This window comes from Canis lupus, chromosome 1 (genome assembly GCF_048164855.1).
Source record: "Canis lupus baileyi chromosome 1, mCanLup2.hap1, whole genome shotgun sequence".
In the NCBI taxonomy this organism is placed as follows: domain Eukaryota; kingdom Metazoa; phylum Chordata; class Mammalia; order Carnivora; family Canidae; genus Canis; species Canis lupus.
Window position 1 is genome coordinate 112,254,051 of NC_132838.1, and position 11,732 is coordinate 112,265,782.

The 11,732-nt window shown below is 50.5% G+C and overlaps 1 protein-coding gene across 1 annotated transcript; it reads left to right on the plus strand.

The window, feature by feature from the left end:
• Nucleotides 1-1,902: 1,902 nt before the first annotated feature.
• On the plus strand, nt 1,903-8,508 carry LOC140604594 (cell adhesion molecule CEACAM21-like). Its single transcript, XM_072775826.1, has 4 exons — nt 1,903-2,063; nt 2,877-3,236; nt 6,247-6,522; nt 7,435-8,508. The coding sequence occupies exons 1-4, from the start codon at nt 2,000-2,002 to the stop codon at nt 7,518-7,520; spliced, it is 786 nt and encodes a 261-aa protein (XP_072631927.1). The 5' UTR covers nt 1,903-1,999; the 3' UTR covers nt 7,521-8,508.
• The last annotated feature ends 3,224 nt before the right edge of the window (nt 8,509-11,732 follow it).

The window sequence follows — 11,732 nt, forward strand, 5'->3', positions numbered from 1 at the left end:
TGACACAAAAAGCACAGGCAACAGAAATGATAGTCAACTAGCAGAACTATATCATACTAAGAAGTTTCTGTACAGCAAAAGAAACCATGAACAAAATGGAAAGCCAACCTACCAAGTGAGAAAATATTTTCAGACTATGTAGAGTTAAGGGATTAATATCTAACATATATAAGGAACTCAACAACAGCATACTAAAAAAGAAAACAGGGATCCCTGGGTGGCGCAGCGGTTTGGCGCCTGCCTTTGGCCAGGGGCGCGATCCTGGAGACCCAGGATCGGATCCCACGTCAGGCTCCCAGTGCATGGAGCCTGCTTCTCCCTCTGCCTGTGTCTCTGCCTCTCTCTCTCTCTCTCTCTCTCTGTGTGACTATCAAAAATTAAAAAAGAAAAAAGAAAAAAGAAAACAAATGACTTGATTTTAAATAGGCTAGCCCTTTCAACAGGTCTGAGTTCATTCAAATCCTTTTGGAGCCTGCCCCAGCATCAGCTCCAGGAGGTGACATAGGGACATGCAGACAACACACAGGAGCGCAAACCCAGAAGCAGCTTATGGATGAGGTGGAGGGGGAGCCTAATTTCCATCCCTTTCTCTAACAGAACCTCTGGTCCCTCCCACGTGCCAGTACTGTCCTGCCTGCTGCCAGGAGGGCCCTAGGAGCACCCCAATCTGCCAGGGGTCCCTATGTAACTTCCTATTGCCTGCCTGGCACCACCCACAGGGGAGGCAGAGTAACCATAGGAAAGTCTATGAGGCAGAGGACACAGGCTGCCCAGGATGACTGGGAGCAAATGACATTCTCTGGGCCACAGATCAGCCAACAGACACTGAGAGGGAGGGTCTACTCAAATCCTTCCCTGAGCCAGGGAGTCCTAGGCACCCAATATGCCACCACCATCTTCTCTTCCCATGACACAGAAAAAAACACTTCCCATCTGGGAACTGAGCTCTTGAGAGGCCAGGCAGCAGGTACACAAAGGATTGCCCACTAGGTCCCTCACTAGTCATCAACCAGTCTGCCCCTTTCTCACCCCCAGAGCCCTCTCTGTGACCTTGCTGCAAGGAGGAAATCCAAACTCCCCAGTGCAGGTGAGATCACTGGGGAGACCCAGGCCCAGCAGGACTTCCCTGTAACAAAGGGAAACGATCCCCTGGATCTGGGGACCCTGGGCTGTGTGTGTGGTGCCCACAGACTCAAGGCCAGGACACAGCACAGGCCACTGAGGGAAGGGACAAGGGTCACCCTCTCAGGGAGCCGGGTCCCCCTCAGCCCGGCTCTTCAAAGCCTGCCCCCCAGGGCCAGGAGGATCCGCGTCCCCTGGGAGCTGGTTAGATGCAGGCTCCGGGGTCCACACCACACCTGCCGAGTCAGATCTGCTTTTCCACAGGATCTGCGGACCCTCCCTCCGTGGGCGCAGAGCAGAGGCGGCCCCGGCGCCACGTCCCGGGGTCTCAGCCTGGCTGCGCATCTGCTAAAGCAGCCTGTCCAGGGGTCACCTGGGCCTCCGCAGTCTTGATGACGTTCCCCAGGTGATCCCCAGGCCCGGTGGGGGTGACGTCCCGGGACAGGCTCTGGAGGCGGCCGCGGGCTCCCGCTCTGCAGGGGGAAGCCCCAGGGCCAGGAGGGAGGGCTGTGGGGGCGCGGACCCTGCACCTCGCCCCCAGCTGCGGGGCGCGCCCCGGACCCGACGCCCCGGGCTCGTGCTCGGGCCAAGCAGGCCGTGTGCGCGCGCTCGCGTCTGCCGGGAAATCCCCGCTGAAGACCGGAGGCCTCAGCAGCTGCGGGGACCCCCACGGGGACAGAGGAAGGGAACCCCGGGACCTGCCGTCGGGGGGGGGCCGGCGAGCCCCCGCCCGGCCCACGTGACCCGGCCCCGCCCCCAGAGGCGGCCCCGCGCGGAGGGGGAAGGACGCGGCGCTGTGGGGCGGACCGCGGGGCCCGAGCGTCTGCGCGGCGGCAGCTGCTCTCACCCCGGCCGGACGGAGCGGGCAGCGGGCACCATGGAGCCCCCCTCGGCCTCTCCCCGAGCAGGGCGCGGCCCCTGGCAGGAGCTCCTGCTGGCCGGTGAGGGGGCCGATCCCCTGGGAGGGGCGGGAGGACGGGGGAGCGGCGGCCTGGGGCCTGGGGCCTGGGGGGGCGGACGGGGCTCCGCGGGGGACGGGGCGGCGGGCGGGGCGGGGGAGCCGGCTCAGCGACGGGGCGGCCTCGGGATCTGCAAGTGGGGAGTGAGGGGCTGGGTCCCAAGGGCCTCCTCACCGGGGACTCAGTTTTGCAACCTGACGGGAACCACACCCAGGGACCCTAAACCCTGGCCTTGCCACCACCCTGGGGTCCTGACCGATAAGCGCCAGACTCGGAGGGCCCTGGGGACGCTCAGCCCTGGTATTTGCAGCCGGGCCACCCCGGGGGACAGCACAGAGCAGACCAGTCCCTGCTCCCTGAGCTCACTTCTCTGGGAGGAAGACAGACCCACAGAGACATCTAGAATGTCATGTCAGGTAAGGACAAGCCCCCTGAAGGGAACAGATCAGGGAAAGGTCAGGACGTGAAGACAGAAGATCTTCAGAGGAGGTGGTCAGGACAGGCTTCTCCCAAGAGCCCCTGAGTGTGAGCAGGTATCTGAGGGCAATCAAGAGAGAGCCACAGACATCTGAGGGAGAGTGTTCAAAAGGAGGAAATGAGTTCAGAGGCCCAGTTTTAGCACAGCCATGTAGCTGACCTTGACCAGCAAGAGACACACACAGACACCCAGATACTGTGCATGCTCGCACTAACCCTAAGCCTGGGGGATTAGGACCTGCTCTACCTCCAGGGTCCCAGATTTCCATTCCAACATATAGGTCCAAACACTGATCCGTCCCCTCTCTTCCCTCCTAGTCTCACTCTTAATCTCCTGGAATCCGCCCACCACTGCCCAAGTCACTGTGGAGTCCGTGCCTCCCAATGCTGCTGAAGGGAAGGATGCTCTTCTGCGGGTCCTCAATCTGCCTGGGGATACAGCAGGCCTTGCCTGGTTCAGAGGGGAAACTGTATTGCCGACCCATAAAATTCTATTATATGTAATAGACACCAAAGTCACTACCCCGGGGCCTGCATACAGCCGCAGAGAGACAATATACCCCAATGGATCCCTGCTGTTCCAGAACATCACCCTGAACGACACTGGATCCTACATCCTACAAATCATAAACAGAAAATTTGAAACTGCACTAGTACCTGGACAGCTCCGAGTATTCCGTGAGTAATTCCTCTCTCACCTCTGGTGTCGGGTGGGGGGAATTCTACTTCACACACACAGGATTCACAGGCCTGCACTGGGCCTCCATCCCTCTCTGCTTTATGTCCCTGTAGTGGTTCAAGCATTTAGTGCAGGACACACAGTGGAGACACATTTCCAAAGATCAGAATTTGACTCCTGGATTCCAACCCAGCAGACATTCCCTGCAAAGAGAACAAGCCTGACAGGTGTAACTCAGCAAAGGGAGACAGATTCAGTCCAGCCCCTGGAGCTCCTCCCTGTCTGTGATCATAACTCTGAGAAAGACCCAGTGGGGCTCAGTTAACGCCAGGCCTGATGGGTCCCCTGGGATCCTCAAGAGAGCTCAGGCCAGAAAGCTCCTGTCTACACCCATTTTAGGACTTCTGACTCCTGTGACCAAGCTAGGGGAGTCTGTGCTAGGCTTGGGTTTTGACTTCCTGGCAGGGCTGACTGGGAGCAATGATCTCCTGGTGCCTGAGTCCTGAGGTTCCTGAGCGGGTCACCCGCCAGGGCTCAGCATCTGGGGAGGGGCAGAGCCTGGTCCCTCACCTGAGAAGTGGGGCAGAAAGCAGTGATAGGCAAGGTTCCTGAGACACTGAGCGCCCTGGAGGACAGGAGACCCTAGAGGAAGGTCAGCACTCCTGGTAGTAACTCCTGCACTTAGGATACAGCCCAGGGAGCTGTGTCTCATGGAAGCAAATAACAGATGTTTATTTGGGCAGCTCCTCTATAGCCAGCCTTAGGTCAGGTAATTGTGAAAGATTTCAGGTTAATGACAGAGAACACAGCTAATCAAAAGCCATTACTTGATTTTGATTGAGGGGAAATGGAGGCAGAGGGCGATGCAGACACTGAATCAGAGTCACACAGACCAGAGCAGCAGGCAGATCACAATCCCACAGGGTCTGTCTGCAGCCACGGCCACATCTCCTCCTCCACTCAGGGGGCCTTATTAGGCATCTTTGGACCCTGAGAGCAGCTGGTGGATCAGACCTTTCTTCTTAGGGATCCACAGCTCAAGGCAGATTTTCTGGTCTGGGAAGGGAGAGCAAATGGAGAATTCATGGTTTTACTCAGGAACTAAATCACCTTCATCAACGATCAGAGTCAGTGCGGGGAATGCCCAGGCCTCCCCAGTGGCCGATCCACAGCTCCTGCACTGGACCTGGACTCACTGTTTCCCGATGTGTTGGTGTGATCCCAGGGGCGTGTAAGAGAAAGGACTCCGCCCTCTCCTCCTGACCATGTACCCTGAACCCGCACAAGACCCAACATCTCAATTGCTCTTTCATGAAGGAGGAAAGGAATGAATGAATGATTCAGTCTCTTCATATCTGGTCCCTGGATGCAGAGTCCCAGGAGATCCTGGCCATACCTGCTCCCTGTCCATTCAGGGACTGAGAGCCATGTTCTGTCCCTTTGACCACCAGCCCCTTAGGCCACTCCCCGAGACGAGTCTCCTGACGCCTGTGGTGTTGCTTGGCCATGGGAGGATTTGCAGGGCTGCCTTGGCCCTGCCCCTTGGTCAGCTGTGGGTTCTTCCTGGAGTCTTTGAAGTCACTTGTAACCCCCCCTGCTCACAGCCTGGGACATTTCTGGCTTCCTGCTCCTTCCATCTCCTTCATCTTCCTCCTCCTCCTCCTCTTCGGCTGGGACTAGTCCTGCTCTGTGCAGCTCCCTCTACCCTTAAGCCTTTCCTGGATTCTTCTGATAAACCCTGTGGCCAGGCCCACCCTCCCAGGCTATTGCCTGGAGGACACAGAAATCAGAGCAGCAGCGTCTGCCAGGTTCCGTGAGGAGCCAGCTTGACCAGGTCACCAGGAGAATGATCTTTCACTGTGCCATCATCCAGGGCTTTTTCCCTCTGTTACTGTAACAAGTGGAACACACCTGACAGGGACATATGATCCCTTGATCTACTCTCTACGTGACTCATCCAGGGAGTCAAAGGCAGTAGGAGCAGGTTTGCAGTCCCCATAGGCTCATGGGCTCATTTCGTGCCTTTTACTCCTGACTCATATCCTCCTCCTGGTGAAACTCTTTCTTCCCAGTGGTTCCCCAGACTTCCTCAGACCCTGGGATCATGACCTGAGTCAAAGGCAGACACTTAACTACTAAATAACCTGGTTTCCACCCTTCCAGTCACCCCTGTCTGTAATCTGGCCAAACTGTGTCTCCAGTTGTACCAGAGCATCTCTGCAGTGAGACCACTGGGGAATGGGAAAGAAAGAGTCCTGATGCAGCCCCTCTACTGTGTCCTGACTCTGCAGTCTCCCAGTTCTCTAACACTGTATGACCCCAGCACATTTGATCCAACACTGAGAGAACACTGCATAATGGTGCCCACTGCAATATAGGTAGATGCCCCCATGACGTCCCTTCATGGCACAGAAGGAGCAATGCCAAAGTACATATTTATGCCCACAGCTAAGAGTACCAGCCTTCTGTGAAAACTGTGACCACTACTCTAAAGAGGTTCTCCCTGTAATAGTCAATCCACAGGCAGGAAGTAAAAGTCTTATTCAGATTGAGAAACCCTTTAGATTGGAGCTTCTCCAAACCTAAGCTCAGAAAGACTGGCTGGGCTGTTCTCATTTTCTAATAAATTATTTTACAAAAGAGAAATAAATGCCTTCCCTTTCTATGTAAAACACCATACTAGAGAGAGGGCCTGATCTTTTCAGAAAGCTCAGGAAATGTTCCCAAGAAGCCAGTGGCTATAAAATTCCCCCTGATGTTGAGGATGCTGCACATGGAGATTTAGAAGGTTCCTGGTGCTGACGGTACAGAGATATCCAGGAAGAGCAGACACGTGACAGAGGGCCAGTGTTAGAGGGACAGCCCAGTCCTGACAGACTGCCACCTGAACACAGACACTCAACCTTGTGCAGGAAGCAGGGCCATCCTCAGGGGCACCTTGACAGAGCTCGCTGGGTCACCAGACCCCAGGCCCACTCTCATGCTGTCACCTCCTCTGTTTCTCCACAGAGCCAGTGTCCCAACCCCTTCTCACTGCCAGCAACACCACAGTCACAGAAGATGACTCTGTGGTCCTGACCTGCTCCTCAAGTAACACCGGGGTCTCTATCCAGTGGCTCTTCAATGGCCAGATTCTAATACTCACGGATAGGAAGAAGCTGTCCCAGGACAACAGCACCCTCACCATAGACCCTGTCAGGAAGGGGGATGCCGGGAAATACGAGTGTGAGGTCTCCAATCCGGTCAGTTTCTGCAAAAGTGACCCTGTCAGGCTGGATGTAGAAGGTAAATGACACCTTGTCCTGTGTTACATCTCCCTGGGAAGATAACTCTACCAGTGATGTGCAAATGATAGAAGGCCCAGAGGGCAGGAGAACAGAATAGAATCAGGGACCATTTCAGTAAACAAAATGGGAGTGTGGTGAAGACCTAAGTCTGTGAATCAAATACACTTAGTTTCTGATCCTAGGTCTGGCTTTTACTGTGTGACCTTACACAAAATTCCTTTCTTCCTCGATTACCATTTTTTGATGTGATAAAATATACATAAGTTTTATCATTTTAAGCATTTTAGGTATACAATTCAGTAATATTAGTATATTTGTATTTTTGTGCAACCATTACCACCATCCATTAAACACTCCTGCCCCTAAGCCTAGTAACCACCACCCTGCCTGCTCTCGCTTATTACTGTGATTATTCTAAGTACCTTGTGTAAGTGGAACCTTAACAATATTTGTTTTGTGTGTGTGTGTGTCTGAATTTCTTCATAAGTAAAACTATATGATAATTGTCTGTCTTTGATTGACTCATTTTGCTCAGCATAATACTCCCCAGTTCCATCTCCATTGATATAAATGTTAAAATTTCATCCCTTTGATGGCTAGGTAATATTTCATCCTGCATATATACATATATATAACTTTTTATTCATCTATATATGAATATATATATTCATATATATATTCATATATATATATGCTATTTGCCAATACCTTCTTTATGCATTCATCTACCAATGGATATCTGGGCTCTTTCCACAGTTGGGCTACTCTGTATATTATTGCTGTAAACATTGGAATGCAGGTCCCTTCAGATCACATTAGTGTCCTTCGGGGACATACCTAGTAGTGCATTGGTGGGTCATGAGGTATCTCTATATTTAACTTCTTGAGGAATCTCCATACTATTTTCCAGAGTGGCTGTACCAGCCTGCATCCCCACAAACAGTGTACGAGTCTTCCCCTTTCTCTGCACCCTCACCAACATTTGCTGTTTCCTGACTTGTTAATGTGACCATTCTGATGGCCGTGAGGTGATATCTCATTGTGGTTTTACTTGTATTTCCATGATACCAAGTGTTGGACCATTTTTTTTTTCATGTCTCTGTTGGCTATTTGTATGGCTTCTTTGGAGAAATGTCTGTTTGTGAATATTCTTTGGAAAAAAGACAGTCTCCTCAAGGAATGGTGTTTGGAAAATTTGAAAGTCATTTGTAGAAAAAAATGAAACTGGACCATTATCTTATACCATATACCAAGATAAACTCAAAATGGATGAAAGACCTAATCATGAGACAGGAATCCATCAAATTCCTAGATGAGAATACAGGCAGTAACCTCGTCGACCTCGGCAACACAACTTTCTGCTCGACGGATCTCCAGAGGTAATGGAAACAAAAACAAAAAGGAACTATTGGGACTTCATTGAGATACAAAGCTTTGCACAGCAAAGGAAACAGTTGACAAAACCCAACAAAGTCCCTACAGAATGGGAGAAGGTATTGGCAATTAGCACATCAGATAAAGGGCTATATCCAAGATATATAAAGAACTTTTCAAACTCAACAACCAAAAACCAAAGAATCCAGTTAAGAAATGTGAAGAACACATGAACAGACATTTCTGTTAATTTCTTTTGGGGGTAGTTTGTTGTTAATGCTAACAACAGAGAGATTTTGTATGTTGATTTTGTATCCTGCAAAGTTATTGAAATTATTTATGATTTTGACAGTTTTCAGGGTGATCCTTGCTTTAGACATGTAATGTCATGCCATCTGCAAACAGACATAATTGTACTTATTTCTTTCCAATTTGGTTGTATTCTGTTTATTTCCTTCTAATTATTTTGACTTGGATTTGTGAACTCTGTTGATTACAGCTTGTTTAAATGACATATTTATCTTCTATGTAATCTGGAAGAAACACTTTCAGTGTTTCATCATAGAGTATGATGCTAGCTATAGGCATTTAATATATATCTTTATTATGATGTGGTAGTTTCTTGTATTCCTAATGGTGCCAGTATTCTGTATATAGTAAACCACTTCTCTACAGGAGGTTTTCGCCATGAGAGTCAATCCACAGATCTGGAGGTGAAAAGCTTCAGAGTGAGAAATCCTGTAGATTGAAAACTTTTTGAATCCTAGGCTATGAAGCCTGTCTCATTCCTTAGTAAATTACCTTCCCTATTTTCCATAAAGCTGCCTTGGACACAGAGAGGGAATGGTTGTGAGGCTTCCTCCCCCATGAAAGGATGTAAGGAAAGAGGCCTGAGCTTTTAAAGTCACAAAAATTGGGATCCCTGGGTTGCGCAGTGGTTTAGCACCTGCCTTTGGCCCAGGGCGCGATCCTGGAGACCCGGGATCGAATCCCACGTCGGGCTCCCAGTGCATGGAGCCTGCTTCTCCCTCTGCCTATGTCTCTGCCTCTCTCTGTGTGTGTGTGACTATCATAAATAAATAAAAAATAAATAAAGTCACAAAAATTGAAGAAACGAATCCATGGGGGAAAAATTCCACCTGATGATGAGGATTATGGACACATGGATATAGGAGATGTTCCTGCTGCTGATACTACAGAGCTGTCCAGTCGGAGCAGACACGTGAATGAGGCAATGTGAGGGCCAGAGGGGGAGGCATAGCCCTCTCCTTACATTCAACACTTGAACAAAGACACTCATCCTTCTGCAGGTAACAAGGCCATTCCCTGAGTCACCATTACATAGCTCACTGGGGTCTTAGGTTGGCCAAGATCTCAGAGGAAAGAGCATAGGCCTAAGCTCCAGGCTCATGCTCCTTCCATACCTCTGTTTCTCCACAGATCCAGTGAACCAGCCCTCTCTCCAGGCCAGAAATGCCATAGACATAGAACATAATGCCAATGCCATAGAACAGAAAGACTCTGTGGTCCTGATCTGCTCCACAAATAACACTGGGGTTCCATCCAGTGGTTCTTCAATGGGCAGAATCTAAAGCTCATAGAGTGGATGGAGCTGTCCCGGTTCAAAGGCATCCTGGCCATAAGGCCTGTCAGGAGGGAGGCTGCTGGGAATTACCAGTGTGAGGTCTCCAACATGGTTAGTTCCAGCTAAAGTGATCCCCTCAGTGTGACTGTGAGCTTTGAGTGACCTTCAACTCCTCCACTTTCCTTCCTGTATATTTTCCTGGCATGGGACGGATAAAGACCTGCAGGAAATGTAGGCCTGTAGGACTTTGTGGATAAGATAACCAGACTAAGAATAATCTTGTAGCCTTTTGGTTCTGATATGTACCAGCTGTTGGACCTTGGGAAAGACACTCAAGCTCCTGAGCCTGAGTGTTCTCATCTATAAAAGTGGAAACAACAGCTGGATCTTAAGGCTGTTGTGAGGGTTGTTAATATGAGCTCATGAGATGAAATCCTGAGACAGCTTCATACACAAATTTGGGACTCAATCAAATTTAGCAACTATTATGTTGTCATTAACCTTTTTGTTATTAGCTGTAATATCACGTGGAATTGGGATTCACTGTTGTCTTCTCACATTACAGGTCTGTGACCTTCACTGATTTAGTTAAGCCCTTTCCACACTTAGACGCTCATTTTGCACAGTAGGGATTACACCCTCAAGAGCAGAGAAGCAGATGAGATTAAATATAAAGTATATCCGGGATCCCTGGGTGGCGCAGCGGTTTGGCGCCTGCCTTTGGCCCAGGGCGCGATCCTGGAGACCCGGGATCGGATCCCACGTCAGGCTCCCGGTGCATGGAGCCTGCTTCTCCCTCTGCCTGTGTCTCTGCCTCTCTCTCCTCTCTCTCTCTCTCTCTCTGTGACTATCATAAATAAATAAAAATTAAAAAAAAAATAAAGTATATCCAAAGTGCTTTACACAGAACTGCCCTCAGAAGTCATCAGGTAATGTTATTCCCTTTAATCAGCATTGAGTGGACAGATAAGGGTCTCCCTTTAAGAGTATCAATGAGAATGAAAGGGAAGACACAGGGGAGAAGCATTTTGTGATAGGAAGATGAACAGAATGGTGGTACTGATGGGGGACAACATGAGAATTAGAGAAATTTCATGGTTTCATCAGGAAGAGATGTGATGCAGCAGTCTGAGGGTGAGAACTCTGTGGTGACAACCACCCAGACCTCAGTGGCCTTGACTTCCTCCATAAGCAGGCCCTTCCTTCTTGGCCCCTCGTGGTATCCCCAGATTTGACTTCATACACCTTCCCTTCCCTTTTTACATATTTCAGACAAAAGAAACAGCACAGGCTTCCCTTTGGGGTCCATCATTGGCATTGCACTTGGGGTTCTGCTCGAACTAGCACTCGTGGCTGCCCTGGGGTGTCTCCTGCTCCGCACAAGGGGTGGACGGTATGATGGCATTTCTCACAGCTGATCCTGTCCCACAGCTGACTTCCAGGCAGGAGGGAGAGCCAGTCCTGACCTAGGATTCTGGTGGCTCTTCCAGGGTTCCCAACTGCCCCCTGGATTGTCCATCTCATTCCATCTGGCTCCTTCCTTGCCAGCTGCAGTCCTGGATGCTTCCTTCACAGCCTAGTTGGTTGTAAATTAGACAAAATTGGGGAACAGCTCCTCAGGGTGGTCCTGGTTCACTTGGCAAATCTACAGCAGTGCTGACAGGAGTAAGGGCTCAATAAAGGGCATTTCTCATGGTTTATTTAAGTCCACGAGTCCTGTGAGGGGGATTTGCAGCCTCAGGATGTAAGGGAGGTCCTGGGGAAGCTCACACAGCAGAGTGGAAGAACCTGACAGGGCACGTGGGATGGTCACCCCAAATTGCAGATGCAGGAACCATGACAACATCACGCTCACTTGTGTGAGACCAGAGAACCTGGGATCACCTAGGGAAGGTCCTGGGATGTACTTTATGCCTCTTCCAGGAAGATGGAGATAGAGGATGGGTCATTGTCACATACAGCATCTCCTGGCCTTAGGGGGCGAGGGAAATACACAGCAGGGGCCCCACATTCAGGGATCCAGCATCCCCAGGGTTCCCAACATGTCCTGAACATGATGCTGCAGCCTTGCCCCCTCTACACATTCAAATCCTCATGTTTTATATCTTTCCTGGGTGGTTCATCGCTTTTCAGGACACATTCTCCTAGATACCATCAACCTCTAAGGCTTCCTATCTGGGTCCAGGACAGACTTGCTCCAATGCCTTTCCTTATCCCCTCTCCTGGGCCCTTGCCCTGCTAAACAACAG